The sequence below is a fragment of the Zootermopsis nevadensis genome, unplaced genomic scaffold, assembly GCF_977971745.1.
Source record: "Zootermopsis nevadensis isolate Lab colony 2312 unplaced genomic scaffold, Znev_1.0 Znev_ptg000003l, whole genome shotgun sequence".
NCBI lineage: Eukaryota > Metazoa > Arthropoda > Insecta > Blattodea > Termopsidae > Zootermopsis > Zootermopsis nevadensis.
Genome location: NW_028259135.1, coordinates 9,294,500 through 9,322,493, shown reverse-complemented (window position 1 = coordinate 9,322,493; position 27,994 = coordinate 9,294,500). Strand labels below are relative to the sequence as shown.

The 27,994-nt window shown below is 39.2% G+C and overlaps 2 protein-coding genes across 6 annotated transcripts; one reads left to right on the top strand and one right to left on the bottom strand.

Annotated features, from left to right (window-relative positions):
• Positions 1–6: 6 nt before the first annotated feature.
• Positions 7–4,437, top strand: LOC110838633 (uncharacterized). Of its 2 annotated transcripts, XM_087342395.1 has the most exons (5): positions 7–139; positions 745–845; positions 1,890–1,980; positions 2,808–2,972; positions 3,418–4,437. In XM_087342395.1, the coding sequence occupies exons 3-5, from the start codon at positions 1,921–1,923 to the stop codon at positions 3,595–3,597; spliced, it is 405 nt and encodes a 134-aa protein (XP_087198521.1). In that variant the 5' UTR covers positions 7–139; positions 745–845; positions 1,890–1,920; the 3' UTR covers positions 3,598–4,437. The 2 variants fall into 2 exon arrangements, with proteins under 2 accessions (XP_087198521.1, XP_021937670.1); XM_022081978.2 differs by lacking the exon at positions 745–845 and having other exon boundaries at positions 13–139.
• On the bottom strand, positions 4,357–27,970 carry LOC110838632 (uncharacterized protein CG3556). Of its 4 annotated transcripts, XR_002546178.2 has the most exons (11): positions 27,830–27,964; positions 21,763–21,878; positions 14,410–14,635; positions 13,765–13,868; positions 13,270–13,413; positions 12,139–12,299; positions 11,753–11,987; positions 11,188–11,437; positions 10,366–10,520; positions 9,184–9,336; positions 4,357–4,599 (listed from the first exon to the last, which is right to left on the bottom strand). XR_002546178.2 is itself a non-coding variant. In XM_022081976.2 (10 exons), exons 2-10 carry the CDS (start codon positions 21,836–21,838, stop codon positions 9,275–9,277), a joined length of 1,413 nt encoding a protein of 470 aa, XP_021937668.1. In that variant the 5' UTR covers positions 21,839–21,878; positions 27,830–27,964; the 3' UTR covers positions 5,154–9,274. The 4 variants fall into 4 exon arrangements, 3 of the variants coding, with proteins under 3 accessions (XP_021937668.1, XP_021937669.1, XP_087198520.1); XM_022081976.2 differs by lacking the exon at positions 4,357–4,599 and having other exon boundaries at positions 5,154–9,336; XM_022081977.2 differs by lacking the exons at positions 4,357–4,599; positions 27,830–27,964 and adding an exon at positions 21,985–22,303 and having other exon boundaries at positions 5,154–9,336.
• Between the last annotated feature and the right edge of the window lie 24 nt (positions 27,971–27,994).

The window sequence follows — 27,994 nt, the reverse complement described above, 5'->3', positions numbered from 1 at the left end:
ATTGTAAGCATCATTCCAGTACAAGGAAACCGGTCGTAGCATCAACAGATAACTGTTTCAAGGGCGTGTTCGTCTGTGGTATAACCATCTGAGGCGAGCTAGCATGAGGTTATAGCATTTACAAATTTAAACCGAAGAGGTAAGTCATGTGTTGAACATAATTATAACGGAAAACGAAATTCTGTGGTCTTGTGTCTCGTTAATAAACACATCTTTTAAGACAGCAGTATGCGTTCCTGTCCATGAATTACTACTTTTGTTTAGTTACGTCATCTTCAGTTTCGCTCTCTTTTAACCGAACGCTCTATGTTTGACGGCGATTTCAAACCGCGCTGAATTAAGTTGAACTGTATGCAGAAAGTTATTCTGGCTAAATGTAATAAAAATACAAAAGTTTGTTCGTGACAATGGAAAGGTGTTTTGACACCCAGGAAGTATATACAAAAGTTTTGGACAACATTGTACAAATTTAAGTGTAAGATTACCAGAAAAATATCTTCCTGTTGCAGTCGTCTTCAACCATACCCAATCTTTTCATGTAAACTGCAGTGATAACGTGGACGAAACACGACTTGGATATATTTGTTCCTAGTGCAAGACTCGGACCCGCGATTCTTGTTCGGTTCATCGTTATTATAGTTCTTAGACACGAGTGTGAACAATAATTGTTTCCCTGTTGTCGCTGTGCCTGCTTCCTTTTCCTTGTGCAATTGTGTGATGATGTTTCCTGGTCTGGCAACACAGATTTTTCAAGGCCTTCACGCATCTGATGGATCCTGGCATGCTGTTCGGAATTTCCTGTCCTTCGTACGTTGACAACAAATAACTGCATTTTGAATTTATAGGTTCGTATGATTCTCAGGTTATTTCCCAAATAGCCTTGACCAGTTACTGTCATGGAGATGCGTTGTGTTTTCTTTGAGGTACGGACGAAATTTTAAGTATTATTTAGATGAGCTTCGTGCTCCAAAAAGGTTGATCGTGTTTGCAATTGAAATGTTCTAAAAGTAATCTTACTAGTGAAATTCCAGGAAAACACTTTTTAATGTGTTATATATCGACCAGTGATTTCCAGAGTAAATGGATTTCCGTGTTGGATTGTTCCATTACTTCGTGAGTCTAAAAAGTAATTTTATTAATATAGGTGCGAAATCATCGCTCCCCAACAAGAAAGGGTTATGTTAAGAACGCGTTATTTTCTCGACTACTACCCATCCATATATGGCAGGCTAACAAGGCGGTCTAACGCGCTTCTAGGCTTAACATCATCATCTACTACGCGGATTATACCGGCCCACTAGCCTGTTACGGGTACCAAGGAGTTTGTTCTATTAACCTTGTTCTTGGTGGACTCAAACTACGTACAGCTTGATTTATTCTGTTGCTAATTTTCGCTCTAAATTCTCTTTCATGTTCTGTTTTTCTCTTTTTAAGGCCAAATATAGTCTTTTTCGTACCTATAATACTCCCATTCTGCTTATACTAATATGTCAATCTGTATCGTGCTGTGGATCATAGAAATTTAATTGATGCTGTTTGTATTCATAAATATATTCTATTTTAAATGCCCAAGGCGTGTATCTTGTATGGACCTAAGTTTAAAAATTTTAAGTGAGGGCAACGTAAGATTGCAGGTACAGAACCCTAATTAAACATGTGGGGCTTTTATGGCTTTCTAAAGTTGTATACTTGCAGATGTTGGCTTATCAGTATTAAAATATTTATCTCGTGTACGCTGTGTTGAAAGTCATAATAAAGTTCTGTAATAGCAGGTATTAGTAGACAGTAATCCATATTAAAACAGCAGATACAAAGCTAATTCCAAAACGAATTGTGCATTCAACAAGAGAACAATAATTATGAAACATTTTTGATTTTTGTTCATACAGGAGATAATTGTTGATGACGTAATTTTCCAAAATGGTTAATATAAGAGAACTCTGCAGGTCACCAACATTCCTGGCAAAAATACTGGAACTGGTAAGTAGACAAAATTATACAGACTTACATCTTGTTACGGTATCACGATTCTGCGGATTCTGTTTTCTTATTATGCAAACTTTGTATCATGAAGATGGTTGTCTTCCGGGTTGTTGCGCCATGTAGCATGATAGAAGTTTGGCAGTGTTTCAGAGGTCCTTGCTGCTTCCATCATCAGGGTGTTGGAGGCAGCGAGGACCTCTTAAACGTCTGTAAACTTCTATCAGGTTTCACGGCGCAACGACCCAGAAGACAGCCATCTTCAGACTCACCGCCGTGATACAATTACATATGCATCAATATTCTGAACAAGAAAGAATCTTGTCGTCATTAAGAACACAGTCTCAACCATAATGAACATCAAAGTTAATCCATTTAAAACAGAAATATATGAGCATCAGTTCAAAATATCTTATGTAATTATTACACATTAAAGATATTTACATAAAAATTACATATTTGATGTAACTCTAAAAGGTTCTAATGGCGGTGCGTTCGTCTAAACCGAGTTGAATTATTGATTTAGTCGAGAAGAACAATAAAATTGTATGCATGTTTGGTGTTCGTTATGATTGTGATTGTCTTTGCAATGAGCATGGCAAAGCGCTGATGAAAGCGTGGTTTGCCAAAACGCGTACGAGAACATTTTGTGTTGAAATTTGAATGGAAAATAAATACAAATTTAATAGTGGTTAAGAGTGTCTTAAAAGAAGAACCAACAGCCTCAAAGCACAAATATGGAGATTCATTCAATATTCTTACTAACCACAAAACATTTTCTTTTTAGCTTATAGACCCACTAAAATAATATGTAATATTTCACACAGGTACTGAACTGTCTATCCATAGTCCTGTTTATGTGGGATACGAGTTATCTGATCACAGCAAAGTCAAAATGGGCCGTGGTGTTTGGAACGCTCATAGGATTCCTGATGATCTCCATCATCATAATGGTTGCGATTGTAATAGATAGTCCCTTGCACCGAATACTGGTACGTAATGGTTAAACCCCTGATGATGTATGCGGTCTTAAGATAAATCCAAGAGTAGACTTCTTTTTCTTAAAGGAGCCATATACGGTCAGTTTTAACGCATTTTCAAAGTTTCTTTGACTTGCGACTGTGAGGAGGTGAGAGGTCAGTTTGCAATTGCTCCCACAGAAAAGGGACCGTTGTATCCAATAGATATGAGACTTTCCTCGCAAGAGCATCTTGAACATGTGATGAAAAGAAAGACCCAATTATCCCAACTGGGAACTGAACCTCCAACCCATCTCCAATCATTTTACTGACTTTGAATGTTTGTTATGAACCATAATTTTACTGTCATTTCTACATAATGGAAGACATGTAGCCACGAGCAGTCATATATGTAAATGTACGCAGTTATGTGGAGCTCGCAAGATTGATGTAACATAATCCAGCTCTTTGTGTTTAGATTCTGTTGGTAACGCTGCCTGCTGCCTTTCTGTTCTTTTCAACGGGTGGAATATTAATAGAGACGTGGTACAACGCCAAACACTCGACGGGGTACCTGATTGGATCTGGGATCTTAGCCTTTTTCAGTGGCATTACATACCTTGGGGACTTTGCCCTTACATTCTTCAAATATGGTTAACGTACAGCCATACGTTTCATGATTGTATACGTCAGGTTTGCCTCATCCGTAATTCCCCGATTTCATTGGCATTTATCTGCATGGAAGAAATATTTAGAATCTCAGCTGTGATTCCTCAATATGTCCTTTCCACAAAATGCACAGTGGAAGTTGTGTCAGTCTGGCTGTGTGCAGGATTAATCTCTCAAGCTAGTGAATGGATTTTGATTAAATTTAATATTTGTAATAAACATTGATAAAAATAATTATTGTTCAGGTTTGAGATTCCCATGGCCGGGAACATGAAGGTGGCCGCCTTCTGGGTAGTAGCGCCATGTAGTCTAATTGAAGTTTACTGATGTTCCAGTAGTGCTTGCTCCTCCATCATCAGTAAACTTCAACTGGACTACACGGTGCTACGACCCAGAAGGCAGCCATCTTGGCAATCTAGTTTCTTGTCAGTGCGGTATAACCACATCTTTACATGAAACACAAATCAATACGGATTTTCTCCAGATGGGTTACCACGCAAAGTGTTCATGTTTTTGTATCTACAATGTAAGTTTCAGACACTTCTCACTGTGATGAATATTTTTTGGTGTGACTCAATCTGCAGCAACAAATTTGTATCTGAAATAAATTAATATCAAGGTAAAGAAAAGCATGAATTAGGTGAGAATGCATGTGAAAAATATTCACACTTCACTGCAGAACATTTCTCTGCTTGTTACGAAGCGCATCGTCACGTGAGAAATTAGTTTTCATGAACTGTAAAACAAGTCAGTATAAAACAGTTATATATTTTATGCAGAAACTGTACAAAAAACAAAACTGAATTAAAATGAAGATACCTTATTGTAATTTTGTCACATTTTTCTTTTCGTGTCATATTGTTGTACCCAGTCTCACAGTCGAGTACTTGGCACTTCCCGTTCATATTCCAGAAGTTCCTTGTTTAAATCTTGGCCCGGAGACTGGCTATTCTAAGTTTCCCGCAATTTTCTCAGATACTCCAAGCAAATCCTGGAATAGTGTCTTAAATTAGATCATGGCTGGTTCCTTTCATATCCTTTCCACTTTATTATTCATCCTATTAATAAATGCTACTTGGTCCATCTGGTCACCAAGCAGATGAAACCATTTTCTATGTCTGAATACTAAAGCCTAAAACTTCACCGTCAGTTTTGCACTTTATGGGAACAGGACCCAAAACTTCAACACCAAAGCCTCCCAGTTAATACGATTCTGAAGCAGTTCACGGGCTCATAAAACTTTTCCCCACGCTCTAATCCTATCAGCTCCTTAGTTTTCCAAGTGGCTATTCTAATTTTCAAGAGGTTTCCCTACCATACTTCTATATGCAATTTTACCTTCTCCATCTGAGCTGTATGAGCCTCTCATAAAAACTTTCTTGATTTGATAATCCCAGCAGAACTAGGAGAGATGCACAAATCATGAACGTTCTTATGTGCAGGGTCGTCTGTTGCGATAATAAATCAATAACAGTTCCTCCTCGTGAGCTCCGTTCCATGTATAGCGCAGTTTTGACTTTTGGATTAGTTGATTATGGACATAGGTAAAGCATCAAAATGTGTAATTTAATGATGATAATAATAGTCACAACATTAGCAACACTGATTCACATTAAAACTTGAAACATATGATCTACTTATTGTCAACATAAGACAGTTCACACCAGGCAGAGGAATAAACACTGTCGCAGTTCTAGAAGATTTACTTTTTTGTTAATATGACCCTGATGGTGTGTTACGGTGGAAACATGAGATATATATTTATGAATATGACAATGTTCTGCAACTATTTGTAGTAAAACGACCAGGTAAGTAAACAAAAGCAATTATATAAAAAATGTATTCTTTGGTTATCGCCAGTTTGATAGCGCGTGTCGATCAAGACTGCAGGAGAAAAGAAATTAAAATCACACTTCTTATTTTCATAGAATGAGTTTCAATATCCAATTTCATACCACACAACATAACTCTGATTATCTTCATGACAATGTGATACTGATATTTCATGAATAGCTGCGTGACATTTAGCCAAAAGCGCACTCATCCATTTTTAACATAATATGCGCGCAGAGAAATAGAATGTAACATCATCACATGTTCACTTTCATGATGACACTAATTTATATATATTATGCACCATATTTGGATACATGTCAAGAACTCAGACTTGTGGTATGTTAAAATTAAATTATTACATACTGAAGCAAAATGCATGCAAAATATTTAAATATTTGGAATAAGAGTCTCAAACCCAGTGATTCCGACTTGCAGTTTTCATCAGTAATACAAGATTATAAGGAATAAAATTTGTAAAGTGCTTAATTCAGGACATAAATGTTTATTATATGTTCAATGATTGAAGCCGCTTATACCGAATGGCACAAGAAAAATTTTTATATCAAATATGAAGAGTACGAAAGGCTGCAACAGCATTAGACAACGGACTAGCGGAAACCAGTGGCTTCTGTCTTCATTATCTGCAGCATCAACTGACACAGATTCTGTTAAAAAAAATGTGATTCCATACGTACTTTATAACCTTAAAGATGAAAAATATTTTTCTGTGCAGTGAATAAACCAAATTGAATAAATCTTCTGTATACATACTTAGGTACGTTCTGTGCAATTTTTACAAGTTCCATTAAAATCTATACAGCCATTAATTTTTCAAAAACTTTCTCCATTCACTTTTTTGCTTTGCACCAACATGTATATTTCACAGCATGCATATACAAATAATGTTTAGAACCTAAAATAGCAATAAATATTTGCTTCAAAACTGCAGCTTTAAATGCTTAAAATATTTTTTTCATACATACTTTCTCTAATATTCTGCTCTAAATTTATATAATGTGAAAATACCTGTACTAAACCCATACATACCAATTCACTCTTCAAGAGTTATTTTTATTGTTCTCTTTTAATACTTAATTTAAATAAGTTTAGAATACTAATATATTTGATACTTTGAACAATTAAAATTGTGTTTTTATGTACCAGTAAAATAAATTGTATATATATATTCGTAATTATTCTCACTACAAATGAAGTGACTAGACGTAACAGTTTGCATTAACAACGAAAGCTAATCTAAATGAAGGCACCAAACCTCACCTTCTCATGTAGATCACATTTAAATTCACATCTGCAACATAAGACTCCAAGCATATTGTGCCAAACATCTCTTTTGACAATTTAGAAATGCAGATATTTGTAATAATTTCAATGCTGATATGAATGCTAAAAATATTTGAGCCAGACATTATTACGTAGCTCAATTCTGCCCCCCAACAGAAGTGAATGAAGCAATGGGTCAGAGTAAAGTTCAAACTGTAACTTTTTATCTGACTAAACCTTAATGAAAAACATTTTTCCCATCCTCCAAGTAAATATAACTGAATATATTATCCTCAGAGCGGCACAAATTTTATATTTGCAGGCCTCTGGCACTCCATATGAAATTTCTAAGGCACAAATCAAATCTTAAATTCAGCTGCTAAACTGAATGGCTAGATGAGGGACTCGTAAAATAAATTTGCATTCATTCTTCTCGCTTTGTCAGTACATGCATACATTGATATATATATTCCTTTGCAGAATTGTGTTTAATCTGCTCTTTCTTATACTTTTAATATGCAGATATGAATACGTAATCAATATAATGGTGGAGTTTATGACAAGCATTAGATTCTCTCCTCCCATTGGATGTGTCCGCAGTGCCCCAGATTCCTACAAAAAGGATGTTATCCATGTTCATTTACACACCGAACAGGCCAAATCTAATGAAGATGGTGACCAGTCATTTCATAGTTGGAAATATTTATGCTAAATTTCTCATTATCAATAAACAGTTAAAATAATCTTAAGCAGTTCTGACAAAGGACTTATTTGTCGTTAATATTCAGTTTATAACAAGTGATAGAAATCCCCAGTAATCAATCCGTAAGTCAGTAAAAAGAAAATATATGACAGCCGTGGCAGATACTGAATCTCTTAATAGTTGTTTATAGTAAAGAAAACAATTTCAGATTTTGATAATTACATTTACAGTAAGCTTCTGAATATACAGGCTAACGGAGGAGAGAAGATATGTAATTAATAATATAATAGTAGATAATCCAAAAAACATGGGCACTCCATCTCTGCTCATCAGAATTCTACCTTGTGAATTTTGAGTAACGCACCTCCGACTAGCACAATTGCTCCTGGGAATGTAACTATCATATAAGTCTGCGTTATCAGTATTCTGTAGTTTGAAGCGAGGAATACGTGATCACTAAACGCACTATTTACATGTCTCAATTATTTAATATGTCTCATGCCCTTTTGAATTACTGTAGTAATTATTATGAGATCAATTAATGAATTTTAAGGGAATTTGTGGTTAGTACTTGGACCCACTTGCTATTAATTGCTTTTCGGAAGCTGAACATGTGAAAAATACAAGAAAAAACAAAAAAATTATACTGGATATCAAAGCATTTCTTCATTACATGCATGAATGGCTTACATGATCGAACTTTCAGTTGCACAAGCTTTCTTTGCTTCAGACGGAACGCAGGGACATCCATAAACACAATTTCCCACTTATGACACAGATTTGGCAACTACGTTTGAAGTTCAATACCGTTTGTCGTAGTAGTTAAACACATATCGGAAAGTTCACAGTCATTTGAGTGTACAAAGTTTTAAAGATCCTGTTACTGCAATATTTCATCTTTCGGAAAAATAAATAAAGCCTTATAACTTTCGGACAAAAGTTTTGTTTTCTGAGTTTACATATTTCTTCAGCATGATGGCTCAAGGTCACTAAGAACTTGTAAGCAATTATGTTTGTATAACAAGAACGTTTAAAGAAAATTATACTAATTAGATTATTAAATCTAATTTACATATATTTATTGGAAATAAACCATTTTTTTCCTTTTGATATGAAAGTAAGCATTTTTCATCAATAAATAAATAATGGTAGATTAAAAAATATGTGAAATCACAAATCCATATCAAAGAACCACTTCTATAGAAATATGAGACTGAAAATTCATGTTTGCTTTGTATGTGTCAAAAAAATGGTGAAATTTCAGGTTCTCATGGCAAAAAGCATGAAGATGGCTGCCTTCTGCGTTGTTGCCAGGTGAAGTCTGGTAGAAGTCCACCAAGGTTGAAGATAAACTTGCTGCCTCCAGTATCAGATTGCCCTGATGATGGAGGCAGCAAGTACTTCTAAAACATCAGTAAACTTGTATCAGACTACACCTGGCAGCCATCTTTGCAAACAAACTTGATTTACCAATAATTACTGTAATTTAATTACTCTGTAATTCTTCAGTAATTCAAAAACAAGAAGTGCTGTTAAGGACGAGTAGTAATAAAAAGTATAATATTAAAAAAGTCATAGAGAAATGTGAACATCTTCAACCCAGATGGAAATGGAATTGGTTCATGAATTACAAGAAGCAGAATAAAGCTGAATACAAATTCTCAGTCAGTTTTAAAGGATTATGTGTTAAGTTAGAACTGTACACCTTCTGTTTAATATGTCGCAGGTTGTTCAGCGTTTATAGGTCACACTTACAATTTTATCTCAGTAAGTTACGCCGGAATACGTATTGGTCTGAAAAGGAAAATGGTCATTGTACAGTCGTGTACATCGCATCTTGTGGCACTCAGAGCTTCTTGTACCAGAAAAGGTAGTGATCGCCATCTTCAACAACTAAGCCATCAACTCCTACGGAAAGAATAAAGGGAACTGTTACAAAATGTTGATTAGGAAGTAGACAATGTAAGATGTTACAAAACACGGAACTTCATCGCACGCGCGACTCACCTTGAACTCTTAGAGTGGTCAAATGAAGTTCATGATGGGCAGAATGTGCAGCTAGACAGAGTGGGAGACAAGAAAGGTGCACAGAATATTGGCTGGAAAACCTATTGGAAAATAACAACTTGGAAGAAAACAAATAGGTTTGAGGATACTATTAAAATGGATCTTAAGGAAATGTACCATCAAGTTGCAAGGATCTTGTACAGTGACACTCTTTCATATCATCAATGTTAAACTCTGGATTCTGCTGCCACAAGGTTAAGTAATTTAAGGTTGTTTTTTTTTTCTCTGGCACGACGTGATTGGACATCTTGCAATTGCATTTATTACATTGAAACAAAAAATAAAAATTTGTCTAAAGGTGCATTAAATATTTGTTAAATTGGTGTTACTGTATAATTTTCTAAAAAAGATAGAATGAGGATGTTATTTTCAATATTTTCAAAGTCTGTCTTACCAAAAATAAATTATGCTCTTTCCTACTTTTGTCAAATCTGAGAAAAGACACACCTATTTTTTGAAGAGAAAGTCATTTTTAAGAAAATTACAATTCTCCATACATAATCACATTTCTCATTCACGTCTACACAAGTAAGAACTGAACATTATAGGCAAGTGGTTAGCATTTCTACTTCATACTCGGGAGATCTTGTTTTCAAGACCAGCTACCTTGACAACAGTTTCGTGGTTTTCTTCAGTAACTCCAAACAACTGCTGGTGCAGTATTTAAATCAGGCCACAACCAATTCCTTCCAAATCCATTCTGATTTGTTATTCGCAAATGAACCTACATTTGGCGCTACATAAGAAGTTAACTAAAAAGTGTGTCATTAAATAAAACAAAGAATAAATCAATCAAAAACAACCACTAGTTATGAACAGACTAACTAGTCCATATCTTTCTCGATAAATGGCACGGCAATGCTGACTCACCGACAGGCGTCACGAGATTGTTTCCTGGGGGGCTGGCAGGTTCAGGCAGGGTTGGTACCTGGTACAGCAGCCAGTAATGGTAACATGACGGCTCCTCCTTATAGCCTGCTATGGTGTGCACGTAATGTCCGTTGGGCCACTCAGTTGCCTCAAATCTGTAAGTACATTGTAATTTACCAGACTGTCTTCTGGGTTGTAGCACAGTAGATTCTGACCGACGTTTCAGAGGTGCTTGCCGTCTGCATCACCAGGGAGATGAGTCCCTATCATCACCCTGATGATAAAGGCAGTAAGCACCTCTGAAATATTAGTATCTACCTGAGTACATGGCAAACATTCCAGAAGATGCTCAACTTCAAATTTGAATTATTTCAGTATAGAAATAAAATAATTACAAAACGTACATGTTTGCCTGTTACGATTACCATCACCACTATCACCATCTACCCTATAGGTTGGGCTCAGTCGTATTCCGACATCTCTTAAATGATCGTAAAAGTTTATATATCTCCTTTTGGTTTGTCATGTACACGAAGTTCTGGGAATCTTTACATATTCTGTTAAGGTGAATTAATCATTATTCTTTTTATTCTTGTCTTTTATAACTTAACAAACATATGTTATTTATTTCACATATGCCTATATCATCATTTTAATTGTACCTAACCGGTACATCCCTTGATATTTTTTAAACCATTAATTTCTCTTACTTTAATATTAGTGATATTTTTATGATGTCCAAGGTTGTCACAGTGGCAGATTTCAATGCCCATTAGGGTCGGCAGTGAAGGGATTAAACCAGCAAAGGGCTCAAACACTCACAGGTAATGAGCATCCTGCTCTGCAGCGATCTGCATTACACGATAGAAACTTGAATTTTTCTCGGCCATCACGGTGATGGTGAAGTTCTCTGTCACATTTGTTCCGACCCATAATGTGTATGTCACAGTCACAAATTCCTCTCCTTTTGGATTTTCTCGAGGCGTTGTGCCTTCCACTGTCAAATTCAAGTCTGCGTTGGCCACGGCGGTAGGGGACAGCATTGTTGCCGTAGGTGGGCGAAGTCTGGGAACTGAAATGCGAAAAGGTACCGATAAATATTTGAAACAAACAGGACAAAATAAGTCAAATTCTGAAATGTGGGTTTCTCATGGAGGTGTGAAGATGGTAACAGAGGGGTAACCGTATAGGTTTTACCATACCCGAGGCAATAGTCGCAGAATTATCTCCGAGGGTAAATATCAGCTCGGGTGCAACACTGACCATACACCCCCATCTAGCATCAAGGTCAATAATAAGTAGGAGCTCTCTCCTCAAGCACCTCCATGGCGTGTTATCGGGGACAACTCTACTCTCTACTAGAAGGCCATAATTTTCTTGTACTAACCACTAGCAGCGAAAGCAGCACCTGTATTGCTGCCAGTACAGTTGAGATCCCTGATGGAGTTCAGATGATGTGAGCCTAAGCCAAGTACGACTTCAGTAGTACTGAACACGTCACCAAACGAACCATCAGGTGCCTGATGCGAAATCATGTAGTTTATAGCACTGCTGCGATTCCAATTAACAGGGCCACTGTTACCACCATTGCTTGATAACTCGGCATCCGCGATCTCCAAAGCCTGCAAAGAAGTTCAATGGAAATATTAAGGTCTGAATATAGGTTCAGTCAAAGAGAATTATGAAAAGTAAAGTGTTTTGCAAAAACTGAAATTGCTGTGCTATGCGGATTCAAAGTAACCGCCGCACAATCAATATCACACACACACACACCTGTACCGCCAGTGCCGTGCTGTGCAGATTACCAAAACTGCCATCCACACGCTGCTCCTCAGCCAGCCCAGAACTTGGCTTCTTCACGTAATGATCCAGATTCCGGTTCCGGTGATCGCGCGTGATACAGCTGAGTGCCAGCAATACCATGGAAAGCGTATCTGCATATCACAAACAGAAACACGCGTTCATGGAACTGATGCTATCACGCACCCTGGATTGCTTATGTATAAGATGAAGAGGGGTTAGCAGTCCGGTGCCCTGAAGTAAGTTATAAAGGACTGGACTTGCCTTGCGTACATTTAGAAAGAAATCAGAATTACGTTCATGAACATATTAGGATAAAATTAATTTCAGGGAGTGCTTGATACCATGCAATTCATAATTGTCTTCCCAGCTGCTATCTAAAAACAAATATTAAAATATACAAAACCATAATTTCTTTTTGTATGGGTGTGAAACCTGGTATATTACATTAAGGGAAGAACACAGGTTCAGGGCATTTGATAAGTGGGTACTGAAGGGAATATCTGGACCTTAAATAGGGATGAAGTTACAGGATGAGGTAGGAAGCAGCATAGTGACAAGAATTTATTATCTTCACTAAATATTAGGATAATCAAATTAAGGATGATGATGTGGACAAGGCATAAAGTGCACATGAGAGAGAAGAGAAATGTGTACAAAATTTTGGTAGTAAATCCTGAAGGGAAGAGACAGCTTGGATGACCAAGGGGTAGATGGGAAGACAGTATTAAAATGTAACTTTAAGAAACTGGAATATGGACAGGGTTCAGTAGCTGGTAATGAACCTTTGACTTCCATAAATCTGGGGAACCTGAGCATTCTACTGGGTTCTCAAGGACTCTACACAGTGGAGTTTTAGTTAGTGTGAATTGTAGCTTTATTAATACTATTAACAGCGTCAAGTTCGTACTAGGGTAATTTATGAAAATACTGAATCATGTCTACAAATAATTACATTGGACTTACAATGCTATAGAAATTAATAATTGTCCTGGGTGAAATACAGAATGGCTTGGCGTACGTCTCACTACACTCGAAGAGAAAGATAAAATGCTTTGAAGAACTTGATTGGAAAATGTGCCAGGGTCAAAACTGTCTGCTTACCAACATTGTGATCGCTTGCTCTATCGGCGATGTCCATAAGACGTTTTATTTGTCGTTTCCTGACGTGTGCACCCGAGCTGCAAACAGCTAAAGATGAGAATGCAAATTCAAAATCCAGTTCTGGCTCATGATGTTGAAGTGATCCTAGAAGAAAAATATTCAAATTGAGATCTCGATATTATTCCCGATCCATTATGACATGATTTGCTCTGTAGAACAAATCATAGGCAAGCGCCCACCTCTTAAATGTCAAGTATATTAAATATACTTCAGGAAACAAAGTTCATAACAACTGCTGTATAATTTATTCATGGTGCAGTAATCTGACAGACAAATATTTACATCTATCTACCACAACTACATTACTCACACCATCTACAAGAAAAAAACAGATGTGAAAGAGACGCTTCTGAAAACATAACGCTGGCTACATGTCCTGCCATAATTGTAGTCTTTCTTAAGTTAGGTTATGGTATAAGCATTCTTGTAACTCACCGATGAGGTCATGGCCATGAAACTGCCTTGGATCTCGACACATCGCGTTCAGTGCAAGAGTGTACTGTGCCAGTCGACCTGGAGTCATCGCTGAGTCGTGATGCCTGAAACAAACAAAGGTGCATCAGAATCACATTGAACACATTACAAAACCTGACAACAGCAGTGACAGTCTGAGGAGGTGGCTGAAAGAACAACGTAACTGGCACATTTTTATTTATTTATTTATTTATTAATTAATGCTTTATTTAATAACACTATCAATAGCTCAGTTTATATGTCGCCTAATTTAAGGTATTAACCAAGAATTTTCTGGAGGGACTGAAGAAAACAATGAAGAGATTCAGTCACAATAATCTGTTCCTTGGCTGAGATTTAGACTCAGGACCTTCCATACTGGGAAATCTGGAAGGCCATGAGCGGAAACTACAGTGACCTATATTAAGGTGGTATTGTCACAACTGACTGGGGAAAATAAAAAGAAGAAGAAAATTGATCAGGTCTTCCAGCCAAGATTTAAACTGGAATCATCTCCAGTACAAAGCATGAGTCTGAACCAAAACATTTCCTTTCGCATTACGTGACTAGAATCAAATTCATGACAGGTCACTGAAGAAGTCAAGGAAATTATCCACGGATAAATACCGCCAAAGATGCAGCAGGATTTCCAGTTCCATCTGCTTGCCTGACAGCTGACTCTCAAGGTTGTCGGGTACAAACCACGGTGATATGTTAGCAAGTTGGAGAGCAAGGACAGCTCTCGGGGTGTCGCTACCCCAACCCCAGTCTTCTAACCTTTGTTTCAGAAGCCATTCCACGGCTCGTCGTGCACTTACATCGGCTGCCACGAGGTGTGCTGTGGGGCGAGGTTCTGAAACAGATGAATGTAGTATTCCACACTAACCTTTGACATTATTTACATGTTTACATCTCAGGCACCAGGAAATTTTTAGGAGATGTACAGAATTCAATTTTGCATCTGTGACAGACACAAAAATAAGTTTTGTGCAATTTCCAAGACTTTCCCATGAAAAAGAGTGTGAATAAATAAGCTTGTGGCTTCATTCAAGTAAATAAGGGACTGAATGTATACAGTGACTTCAAAATAATATGGAAAAAGCTACGGTGATAGTAACAGCACAGGATAATTCGAAGTTCCTGTGCGCTTGCACACACTGAGTAGTGCACACACAAGTCATTTGAGTGTGCAGGAATTTTTGACTCATCCTGTAATAAGTATTAATTAAAATGTTTTAGTTGTAGCATAAGACTGATTACAAATCACACTTTGCCATGCTGGGGATTGTGTACATTTCATTAAATATTCCTGTCCACACGTTGTATGGGTCCTCAGTACTCTGTTCTCAAACATCCTTAAGACCAAGTAAAATACCCACGTAAAAAATTAGTAAAGTTGCAGTTTCCATATATTTTAATATTTATATTTTCAGATATCACATGGAAGTATTGTGAACTACATTTTGTCGCCTACTCCTGCAGAAACATGTTTGTATACTAAAAGGGACACCAATGTACAGGCAAATCAGCCTTTATCGTGTGGAAAATTTTAAGGTGACTGAAGGAACGGGTTCCTTTTAGATGACAAGGACTCATGAATGATTTTACGGCCATTAGTTTTATTACACATGACTGCACTCTCTTACAGAGTGACAGATGTCATTTTACACGTCAAAATGAAGATGACAGCTTCCTAAACCAATTTGTCTCCTAGAAACTTGACAGTGACGCTTCAGGCAATGCAAACCCACTTCTCAGCTCTTCAGAATCAGGAAAGGAACAAAAACAATCATTGTAAAAATATAATGAGATTTGCAATGCATAGAGAGAGAGTAAAATCAGCAGAGTTCTGGGACCAATAATTTTGAAAATGTCACTTTCATAAATTTCTTCTTATCTGTATTTTAAGAAATGGAGTTTCTGAAAATGTTCTAACATTCTGAATAAATTGGAAAAGAAAATGAAAATTTGTTCAAATTTCGTAAATATTGGTGAGGTTTATACAGGCCAGGACAGATTTGGTTATCCGTGTCTGCTCTCTGAAGCCGAAGTTAGACTAAATAATGTTTATGAATTCCCCTCCTTGCACCGCGTTCAGTTCAGGCTCTGAGTTCGACCTACCTCCTTTCCAATACGTACCGGATTCTGACAATTGTAGTATTTGGTTAAGAGTACGACCTACGAAGCTCCTCATTATGCAGCCCCCCCCCCCCCCCCAATCTAAAATCTCAGGTCAAAATATTACCCTCAGAACTCCATTCTCAAATAAACTATAGTTTATCAAGTGAAAAGAAAATATTTCAGCACCATTTTGGTTAATTGATGAATCATTCAAACCGTGCACGTGACAAGTCCATAGCAGTACAAACTGACATGCAGCCAACTGTTATCTAATATTTCGGAACCATGACAAAAGACAAGCGATTTCAATGCCAGTTCCCTCGTTACATCGTATTTACATATCTAGTTTCATTACATTCAACACAAACTTGTGCTACCGATTTCCAATGCGTGAGTTTCATTTCCTCGTCTTTCTCTCTGTGTTACACAATTTCTGTCTCTCTCTCTCTCTCTCCCTCCCCAACTATCGATCTCCTATTCCTGGCGTTGGCGACAACAGGGAAAGGCGACATCCAGGCGTCGCGGCGCGGCTGTAAGCCACTGCTACCAGATGGCACAAGATACAGTACCAACACTTTAAAGAGGGGGACATAAAAATGTATTTCCTGACGGCATCAATACGAACCTTGCTGGCATAAATGTGACCCCTACCTTTAATAATGCGAGTCCTGCTGGCACTCGTGCGAAATAGAATACCAGTTATGTTTGTCTTGCGCATGCGCAGACAATTATGCGCAATTGCGTCATCGTTACACATCGCGATTTTAGGCAACTGTCGCGTTGGTATTACTGAGTGCAGCAACTTAGAAGGTATGTGTTTAAATTAGTGACCTGTGGCATAATGTCCATACAAAATTTCATGAATCTCCGTCTAGCTAGTCCCTAGTTATTAAATGCGAGAAGTCGGATATCAGTTACGTTAGTGTTGCGCATGCGCAAAGAATCATGGGTTTAGCATCATCATCCAATAAGACTTAAGGAAAGTGTCACATTGGTATTACCGACTGTAGGGAATTAGAAGCTTTGTGTCTGGATAAATGCCTACGGGGTTCATAAAACGTTCCAGAAAAGCGAATTTCTTTGCCAGCTATGAACTGTGCTCTACGGAGTTAAAAATATGCTGTCAGGTGGAATTACAAACCTACAGGATAAGGAGTAAGTGTAAGAGAGAAAAAATAATATTTTGGGGTCGGTACAGGCATTTAGTTCCTTAACTGTTAAAGGTAAGATGCTTGCATATCGCATTAAATGGAGTTATATCGACGTAATATTTCCAACCATCCTGTTATACCGACTTGCAGTAAATTCAACGCGTCATTCTGTTTGACAGGATGAAATATCGAATAAATATTACTCCGGTTTCCACAGTAAAGCGTCAAAATATTTTAAATTTACATAACGGAAGATACGAGAACGTTTTGCTCATCCATTCAATCCCCCTAAAATGCGTTCCTTATCTTCGACATAGTAAATATTCCCTGACAAATGCACAGAGCAGAAAATATGAAAAATAGTATAAAATTCTACCAGCCTAAACGTTTATATCCCAGCCAAGGCTAATGACTATGTGGGGAGACACGGAATTATTCCAGTTGCTATGCGACAGGATCATCATATTTATTAGCTAGTTATATTTAGTAAAGCAAAGTAAGAAGAATCCACACTTTTTACAATATAATTTGAATTGTCTCTTCTTATTCTTTTGCATTTTAAAACCCGTGCAGCAATTCTACACATAACTGGTATTTTTATGTTTAAGTTTTCAACAAATGAATTACGTAAGGCGGAATTTCTATCCCTAAGCCCGTCTAAATTGCATTTAATAATTCAGTCCGTACTGCGAAGAAAACATGACACTTCACCATTACGAAGATCAACTGGTTGACGCTGTTTAAGGAAATAATCGCTGTTTACACTGAAATCACACGACAAATTCTGCTATAAATCATTTAACCTTCTTTTGTTTCCTAATACGCTAAGGGGGAACCAAGGACCAAGAAATATTTAAAAAGTTACGTAGTTGTCCCTTTGCCCCTGTGTGTAGGTAAAATTCTGTCGAAATAAATCAGGTGTGACCTACATATAAACAAGTAATAAAATTTGACATTACCTGAAACAGTTTGGCTTGTTATATAGGCCCTGGATTCACTGAGCCATTGTTTGTACAAAGATTTTATTGCGAAGCTCTGAACGTTTAATTAGAAGAGCCACAAGAATTAACTGTGTGTGTGTTCAAAGAACCGTAAAAGACATAGTTTGTACCGGAGTTGGGGTATTCTTCACCAAACATTATTAGCGTGATATAAATCAAGGAGGATTGGATTGGCAGGGCACATGGCACGCATGGGGACAAACATGTATATGTACTTTAGTCGGCCAGAGTTACTGGAAAAGACCATTCAGGAAACCCATGGAAAGATAATTATAAAGTGTGTCTTACATATAATAGGGCGTTGACTGGATTGAACTGGCCTGAGCCAGACATCTCTTCTGAACACAAGACCTTGATTCCGAAAAAGGCGGCAAATTTATTGACCTGCTGAGCCAAAAACCACTCCTCGAGATCTGCCCCCACTCCACGGAGTTTCATCGCGATGATATGGTGATCGAGGCCATCAAATTCAGTTGGGAATTGCCACCTAATGCAACTGTGGAGCTCTGTTCGTCGCTATAAGCCACTCGAAATTTTGCTCGTTATATGTTCCAATTTTTAGCGATACGATGCATTAGTATCGACTTTCAGCATTTTGGTGACTAAGTGACGCTTAAAGGAACTTAACCAAAGTAATTTATAGGCCGCAGGAGAGATATGACGTCATTCAACACTTAACTGGAGAGCTGAATGAAACGAAAAAGAGACAAATCAGACGGGGCGTGAGAGCATCAAGGGAATAAATCGCACGCAGCTCCAGAGGCGCTGTCTAGAACTTACAAGACACGTGACACGAACTAGTATCGATTAGAAAGAGATCTAAGCTTTCGTGTTTATAAGAAAATAAATTCGCGTTCATCTGTCCTCAAAATACACTTGCAACAATTATTCTAACATTCAGAATAGGTTTTTTTGTATATTTACTGAATTTTAGAAGCAGTACCTTCGGAGTTCACGAATTTTACACCTGACTGTGAGTTTTTACTGATATCAAGTTTCAAGTTAATGTAGGGAAGATGTAATACCAAATTTACATACAAGATATACGTCTAAGATTACTTTCTTCTGGGACGTTGCGCCATGCAGTCTGAATAGGAGTAGTGACGCTCAAGAGAACTGAGTAATGGCGAACCTCATAATCTGTATTCTTCGCCAAATATTATTATGGTGATCAAATTAATGAGGATGAGATGTATGGGCACGTAGCACGCAAGGTATGCGAGAATAATGGAGGAAAAATTTCTCAAAATGCCTGACAATAACAGCACACCTGGACGACCTAGGCGTAGAAGGGAGGTATATTATTAAAAAGTATGTTTAAAAGGGTTATTACGAACTGCATTGGATTCAACTAGGCCACGACAGAGTCAGCGGCAGAATGTTACGAAAACGGTGATGAATTTCAAGCTTCTAAGTGGGGGGAAAGAATTTCTAGGCCGAATAAACTGTCGACTGAAGGTCTCTGGGCCATGGACGAAGTCACTTCAAATCAATATTTCGTAAACAGGGCTCAAGGAATAATTCAGGAGGAGAAAATGGCCGACCTTGGCCCAGCGGGGGGCAGTCACGGTCCATCGATATCCGCGCTGTCTCCGCCCACACATACAGTGCAAGCTCACGCCTGCAGCTCGACGATCGTACCACCCGCCATACATTCCTGCCGAAGAAGATGCCGCATAAGAACGGCGTTACAAGCTTTCACCTGGAGACGACGTTGGTGAAGGATTCCCCGCCTCGTACTGACATTAACACTTGCAGACAATGAAAGTCGAAAATACAAGGAAGCGATTGGATTATACGGAATGAGTCACAATTAGGTCCCGATTTAAATAGATCATATAACTATGAAATAAACAAAGCTGCGAGTAAGACACGAAAACTCGTCATATTGAAGGAAAATTCAATTTTCTTTGTACAATTCAAATTTTCAGAAGCATTCAATATGACTGAGGCAAGTTGGTTTGAGAGTTATAATTTACTTAAATCCCGACCTTGCTCTGGCACACCCTGTATTTCGCTCGGTTTATAGCCCTCAATTTGTATTTCCTCCGGATGAACCTAATATTGAAATACGTTCCTCTGAAACGTTAGTAACCACACGACGTCACAAATAGGGAGACCATAATTCAAATTTCCTCACATCGCTTCTAGTTCTACGGCGCAAGGAAGCGTAGACCGAACGGGGTCACCACACTTGGGTTAAACAGCGGGGCGGATCACTGTGAGGAGGGCAGGAGTAAAGACAACGGAACTGGCGCAGTGTTCAGTTTATCGGCTCTGAACAAACATTCGGGTTTGTGTGCTGATTTCTTCTCACGCAAGACGAGGTTTAGTAATAGATTTTTATAGACGGTATAAAAATACTAGGCACTGCAATGTTCTGTTATTTGCTCAAAACAGAAAATTAAATGACTTTTCATCCATAAATGTCACGGGTGTCGATCATACAAAGGCCGAATAACGAATTACATACTGGCAGCTGTAAAACGACATTGGAACGTCACCATCAATAAAGTCCCCGTCTATTTACAAAATTTAATATCCATTTAATATTATGAAATATCCCACACCCTGTATTTATTCATAAGGTTGGAAGCCACTGATATTCGCCCTACGAACGTCATAAAATTATATACGAGTTATCTCTAACACATATACCGAAGTTTTGGAATTTCGATAGCTGAATCTACTGCATATTGGACGAATACTTTCTATGAAATGCAGACGAGAGCCATACAGAATTTTCGAGATATTTTCGATGATATGAAAGCAACAAAATCAACGTCTTATATCCTAAACACTCCGTTTAACCCCATTACTTTGAACGCGTTCATACTTGCGTATGGTAAACAGACCCAGACTATAGACGAAGATAAATTATTTTCCAGGCAAAGGACTAAATTTCTAAGGATGCTTCAAATCCGTCGGTGTAAATAACTTTCCTTTGGCTTATTCTGTGCAGGATAAAAAAATAACTTCACTTTTGTTCTGCTGGCTCTGAAATTGTTTGTTCAAGGTCATGAAAATAAATCGTGGGTTCCCACTGCGAGCCACTTCGGCCTGCCTCCCTCCTAATTCTAATCGGAAGATCTGAAGGGAAGAGACAACATGGAAGACCTAGGCGTAGATGGAAGGGTAATATTAAAATGTATTTTAAACAAACAGGGAATAAGAATGGTAAATGAATTCAACTGGCTCAAAAAATGGTCCAGTGACGGGCTTCTGTGAACACGGTAACAAACCCTCGGGTTACATAAACAACGGGATATTTCTTGGCTAAATGAGCGACTATCAGATTCTAAACAAGGATTCCATTCCGTGGAGTTCATCACACTGACAGCACGTAACGTAATCATATTTCTAATTACTACATTTGAAAAACTGGTAACATTTCGTTGTCCTGGTGACGATCACGTGACTTTCCTTCACTTTGGACGCATTAACGAGATAGTTCGTACACAGAATTACATTACACCTCTTCGACAGCGATGAAGCTCTTTAGACTTCATAATAATCTTTTAAGTGATCTTCTTATGTGCTTTGTTGTATTTTAATCGGTATTAAAACAGGTTTTGGCAGTCCGCTACAATCTGCTATAATAACCTAAACTTTATTAGTCACAAGCCTCTGTGAAATCGCCCTATCAAATACGCAAGCTTATTTCTGGAGCCATTAATGTAGTTAAAAAAGATACAATCCGCACTTACCGGGGTTTTGTGATGTTACCATCGACACCACTGCTTGAAGGAGCAATACTAAGAGTGGCGATGTTACAGCCGCCATCTTGGCGTCTTTACCAGAAACAGTTTCAACCTAACCTAACCTGTAAAAGAGATATAACAGTGCAGTTAAGACGACATTTTGCTTTCAGAACGTCATTTGCGCAGCTCGAAAACGGACTTACAGTTTTCAAAGATAGTTCAACTTACTTCATGTAACACAGTCCTTTTTCAACACTTTAAAGTCCATTGGTAACTATACGTTCCACCTGCTTTAACAATCAGTACCCCCTGCATTTTTATTTATGTGTTTCGTGTGATTCTCGATGCAAACAGCGATTATTTCCTTAAACAGCGTTAACCAGTTGATCTTTGTAATGGTGAAGTGTAGTGTTTTCTTCGCAGTACGGACTGAATGTTTAAATGCTATTTAGACGGGCTTTGGTTTCCCACAGCAGCTGACCGCGGTGTGTAGCCACTTAACAGCGAACAGCGGACCGACCAGTCGGAACCAGAAAGTTCATCTGCAATGCGACGCTGGCCTCTGGACCTTCATCACCGTCCCCGGGGCGAGACGAAGTTGGTTCGGAGCGGGTGAACACTGCCACGACGCCACGGGACAGTCTCTCCGGCTCAGCTCACAAAACCAACCGTGCGGTCGCCTTCACCCACTGGTTCGTGTGCATCAACGACGAGAGATCATTTTCACACTCAGCGGATCGGATTAAACGGACTGAGTGCGATCCGCTGACCACTGACGTGCGTGTCCTTATCCTGGCGGCCGTATTCGAGCTGGTAATGTTCGACTGAGGACGCCACAAATGTTTAAATCAACCCACCGGATAATTTTTAGACGATGGCTGTCTTCTGGTTTGTTGCGCCGTGTAGTCTGGTAGAAGTTTACAGACGTTTCAGAGGTCCTTGCTGGCTGCCTCAATCGGGACCTCATCTTCCTGATGATGGAGGCAGCAAGCTCCTCTGAAACGTCTGTAAACTTCTAAAAGTCTACACGGCGAAGCAACCCAGAAGACAGTCATTTGCGGAATCACAAAATACGACTTGTAAATAACTGATTGATTGGCTCAAGACCGATCTGGGACTTACTAATTCTTCTGGTAGCGATGTCCAAACTCAGTTCTGCTGCAGAAACGTCCACGAGCCGTCCTTACGCAATGGCAAATACTAACCTAACCAGTCGACTACTGACCGCCCATTATCACATTTCTCGACTCCCAGATTCTACACGGTGTCGCGTAAAATGACACCCAATTAAAAGTTTAAATAAAAGCGATAATATTCATATAAGGGAACACATATCTTTATGGACATTAATAAATATGAATCTTAAAGTGTTTATTTAAACTCTCAACCGGGTGTTATTTCGTGGGCCACCCTGTATAACAGCATCCAGTGGCTACTGTCTCATTTTGAAAATGCATCGTTCCAAAACCATCCAAGCGGGAAATTAACTGTACTAAAAGTTAAGTGACAGCCAGCTACTGCACGCTAAATAAGACGCCACACAAAGCAGTGTTTCTAGCTTACTTGTGCTATTATCACGAAGGACGCCTCAGGTCTCAAGTCTGTGCTGTACACGCAAAACTTTGCAGTCAAGTTCTTTGGACACAAAAGCGGGACAGGGTAGGTGTGGGGTGGGGGGACGCTGAGTCATCGACATTGACATGAAGTACCAGGAACTTGAAACGAGGCTGGCTGAGGTGGTCCTGGAGAACTTACACTGCAGTATGAGATAACGGAGTTCGGTAATTACACGCATAACAGTCAATAATATTGACGTAATCAATTGAGTTGCAGCAAAGGTTAGTTTCAGGAAGTACTTAATCTTTAATGACGCACGCGGAAACAAAGTTTATTCCATTAATTACACAGCACAGATAATGGGGCCAGTTGTTGTTTGGGCACGTCTCTAGATAAAAATAACCAGGTGACATAACCGTTTATATACAGCGAGATTTCAAGACAGCGAAACTGTGCGTTACGCGCCGGGAGGACTTTCTTCGCGGCGCCAATACAAGACGGCAGAAATGTGGTTAAATCCCATGGAATATAATTGGGCAAGATGGCAGTAAGTCACCGAAAGGCGTCGCGACGAACAGAAAAGACGCAAAAATTTCCGCACCTAATTCCCCATATGTTGAAAAGAAACTATAAAACCGACGCTGAGCGTCTCGAAGCTCTTCGTCGCAGTCTTTCTGTCGCGATGCCAGCAGATGACGCGGTCTTCGAAGGACGCCAATTTCACCGCGCAAGAGGTTCAATGTCCCAATGGAAACAACAAAATCGACGCCTAAAACACCAAATTTCATAATCGGGGGGAATCCGCCAAGACATTTAGGGGGTTTTCTAAGAGAGACAGTGCCTTAAGTCTGTCTTGCTCTATCAAATAAAGAAGGTTAAGGTATAAACAGCCTTACACATTTAATTAAGTTGCTATAACGTGATTACAGCTGAAAGGGAGATTTCAATTGAAGAATGCGCCTTGACAATTCAATTAGACTACCCCACATAACAAGCAGCTGAGTCAGATTTACTACGTACATTAAAATGAGTGCAAGGCTGCCAACTGCTGCGTCACAGCGTTTAACAAGGCGCCAGAGCTAAGCAGGTAAATGAGTCAGTACTTAAATATCAAACGAACTTCGCTGATGGCGAGAGACAGTTAATGTTTATCGTCCGTGAAACAGGTACCAACATTTGGGACCGGATCTGGTGGTTGTGTAAACATCACGAACGCGGCTTCGAATCCTACTCCACGTACTGATTTTACTTTTCATACTTTCGTCATCTTCAAAGCCTTGCCACTGCCTGATCCCCCATCTAAGGGTCCTACCTTTTGTCTTACTGGGAATTATAAAGCGTTTCCAAAAGATAAATGTAAGACTGCAACCCAGTTGATAAACAGAAGACAATGCTGTGTGATTTGTTAAATACACAGACGGGCTGAGGGCGACTGTTCTTAAATTCCTCCATCTTCAGGGCAACATCCCATAAGATAGTGTTATGTTCTTTGAAAGCGGATATTTTCTGACCAGCTTTGCAACTACCAGCCTTTCAACGAAGTCCCTGAATTATGAAGTTACTTAATCAGTTCCAGCTGCAAGCTTAAAGTTTCTGACACTCGAATGAAATTGGTAATCCAGCGACGGTAACAAATGAAGGGAAATTTGTAAAGATTTCTGTGACGTTTGCGACCTCAAGAGTTGCATAAACGAGTACAGCCGGGGTTCAAGTCTGACTTGCATGCGAAATCCAGCTAGGGTCTTTGCAAGGCCAAGCAGATTTCAAATACACGGTCTGGACAATCAATGGCGTGATACTGCAGTGTACAGAATGTTCCGCAACGCAGGTCACCACGTCTGCTCCTGGAATTAACCTTTTGAAGTCCTGTGGTATCTTTACGCACAAACAACTCTTCATTTTGTAATTATGCGTTTCGTAACATTCTCAGAGTAAACAGCGATTATTTCCTTAAACAGCGTTAACCAATTGATCCTTGTGACGGTGGAGCCACTAGTTGCGGCCCTGAGAGAGATGAATCCGGTCCACACCGCCACACCCTATTTTCCAAAGGTATGTTTTAATATAATTCTCCCATCTACACCTACATCTTCCCAGGGGGCTCTTTCCACCGAGTTTTAAAACTAAACATGCATTCATTTCTGGTCGCCCCTTGCGTGCTGCATGACCGGCCCATTTTATTACATAATTTTGCCCATCCTCCTGTAACTTCGAAACTCTTGCGTCGAAACATTCTCCTCAGTGCCTTGTCCTTAGAGAACGTCAGCCTTAAAGTGAAGTACCACGATTTACATCCAGACAAGACAACGGATAAAATGTTATTTTAACCTTGAAGTTTTTATGTCTCATCCGAGAACATAAAATACTCTGTAGAAAACAAATCCCACATTTAATCTGCTCTTTACTTCTTCAGAAATTGAATGTTTTATCTCTTATCAATGTTTGTAGAATAACGTGCACATTTTAACCCACACGACATTAACGGCATGTGATAAGGGGCCATATTAACCTTAAAAAAATATCGCATCAATAGTTTTCCGTACCGAATTAAACTTGCATCAGTGTAAACTGTGCTAAGCAAAAAAACCCGGATCTGTGTCGATTAAAATTGGAAAACTTCGTTCCACATACTTTCACAAATCGCCTGTCAGCGCAAAATAGACACTTTCAACAGTCGTAACTATCGGGAAAAGTGCAGAACCTCGTGTGCATTTTTCGATACATGATTTTAGGCGTGTATTGGTCGAATGCCGGTGGGGGGGGGGGGGGGGGTACGGCGTCAGGCAGCAGACCTTCAAAACCTCTCCACCTGCTATCGATCAGAGCCGCACGGCTGTACGTGCAGCAAGTTCTGACGACCAATGCAACAACCTGGCGTGTTCCACTGATCACCCGTTTTGATTTAAACCCATAAACAAAAATTGCGTCTAGACGTAAATACCTCAGTTCCTCACAAACGTACTAAAAAGAAACTTCACTGAGGTGAGGCATTTTTCCTTAGAGTTCATTAAATACGCATCATATAGAAAATGTTTAAAGCAAATTATAACAATGTAAGATTTCAGGTTCTCACAGTCGTCTGGGATGTTGCACGTCGCGTAGTCTGTTATAAACCGACCGATGTTTCGGAGGTGCTTACTGCCTCCATCATCAGGGCGGTAACTCATCGCCAGACTGCTCAAGCAGTCTACACGGCGCAATATCGCATAAGACAATCGCTTTCAGATGTTTATCACATAAGTGTTTGTATCAAAATTTGATTTTGTTAAATTTGACCGCTCGACTTGAGTCATGTAAAGAAGTGTAAAACTGGACCGATGCAAACCTAAATTAAACAAACTCGAAAAATTTTGGCGCACAGTACCGATACCAAGTTTAGTTGAAATGCTGTCGGTGGTTTCTGCGATGAAACGTCTCACCGGGCACATATCCATATTGTGTGTTCAATTCGTCCACATTAAAACGCCAACCAATAAAAGCCAGACAGGCCACATGCAAGACGCACTTACGTCTCTCCTGGCGTTGTAAGCCGTGCATGCGGACATTAAACCCGAGTTTCTTGATCCCCGGGTCGCAAAAAAGCCATCACCAATAATAACCGCACGACCGGACAGACTTTTAGAAGTCGCGTGGAGGAATTAAGACCAGAATAAAATGCGAATAAAGGCTGATGAGGACACGGACGCAAGCCACGCCGGCGATGGTGTGCGTCCACGAGGTTACACGGCTCGTAACGTACCAAATTATCTTAATTCATTCAATAATTCTACATTTTTTTATAATTGAGATTCTCATAGCGGCAAGCATGCTGTTTAAGGTAACAATCGCTGTTAACATCGAGGATCACGGTTCGTCTAAACAAAATTTAAGAATTCAGTCCGTACCGCGAAGAAAACACCTCACTTCACCATTACAAAGATCAACTGGTTAACGCTGGTTAAGGAAATAATCGCTTGTTACGATGAGAATCATAGTTCGTCTGAATAGTATTTAAAAAAACTCAGTCCGTACCGCGAAGAAAACACAACTCTTCACCATTACAAAGATCAACTGGTTGACGCTGTTTAAAAAAATAATCGCTGTTTATTCTGAGAATCATATACGAAACCCATGAACACACTCTGTGGGCAAAACGTAGAGTCTAGAATGAGTATCTTCTGGGTTCAATGCGGATTACAAAGCTGACCACACACCTCAATCCAACATCGACGTTAAAAATGCGTAAAGCTAAACCTCCTCCCCTCCAGAACATCATTATGGGGTGGGACTTTAGCTACGCGTTCTACAATCGCCAGGCGTCTCATTGTATTCGACTTAATATTTTGTAGACGTTGTTACTTCATCCCTCTTATTTCGAGATTTTCCTCAGCACCCTGTTGTCAAACACCCTCCATCTGCAAGCTTCACGCCCACACAAAACATTAAATCGGTAGGTCGTCCTTTGTCCGCGACCCTGGACTGAAACATTTTTGCTTTCAACGTCTAAAGCTAGAGGAAATAACAGCTGTTTCCTTACCGTGTTTCTGGCACAGCTGAGAGTTGTCCAAAGCGGCGCGTTGTCACTGTATGTGTGTGCGCTCCCCTAGAAAGCACGGGGTAGACTGGCTGACTGGGGGGGTGGCAGAGGCAAGGGGTGGGTCGAAGCAAACCCGTGTGTCGGCGCTGCGAACCACGCCGGTTC

Coding starts and splice junctions, on each gene's coding strand:
- LOC110838632 (XM_022081976.2), bottom strand. CDS start 21,838: ATGGCGGCTGTAACATCGCCACTCTTAGTATTGCTCCTTCAAGCAGTG. Junction 14,636..21,762: donor GGTAACATCACAAAACCCCG/GTAAGTGCGGAT, acceptor CATCTGTTTCAG/AACCTCGCCCCACAGCACAC. Junction 13,869..14,409: donor ATCCTGCTGCATCTTTGGCG/GTATTTATCCGT, acceptor TGTTTGTTTCAG/GCATCACGACTCAGCGATGA.
- LOC110838633 (XM_087342395.1), top strand. CDS start 1,921: ATGGTTAATATAAGAGAACTCTGCAGGTCACCAACATTCCTGGCAAAA. Junction 1,981..2,807: donor TGGCAAAAATACTGGAACTG/GTAAGTAGACAA, acceptor TATTTCACACAG/GTACTGAACTGTCTATCCAT. Junction 2,973..3,417: donor GTCCCTTGCACCGAATACTG/GTACGTAATGGT, acceptor CTTTGTGTTTAG/ATTCTGTTGGTAACGCTGCC.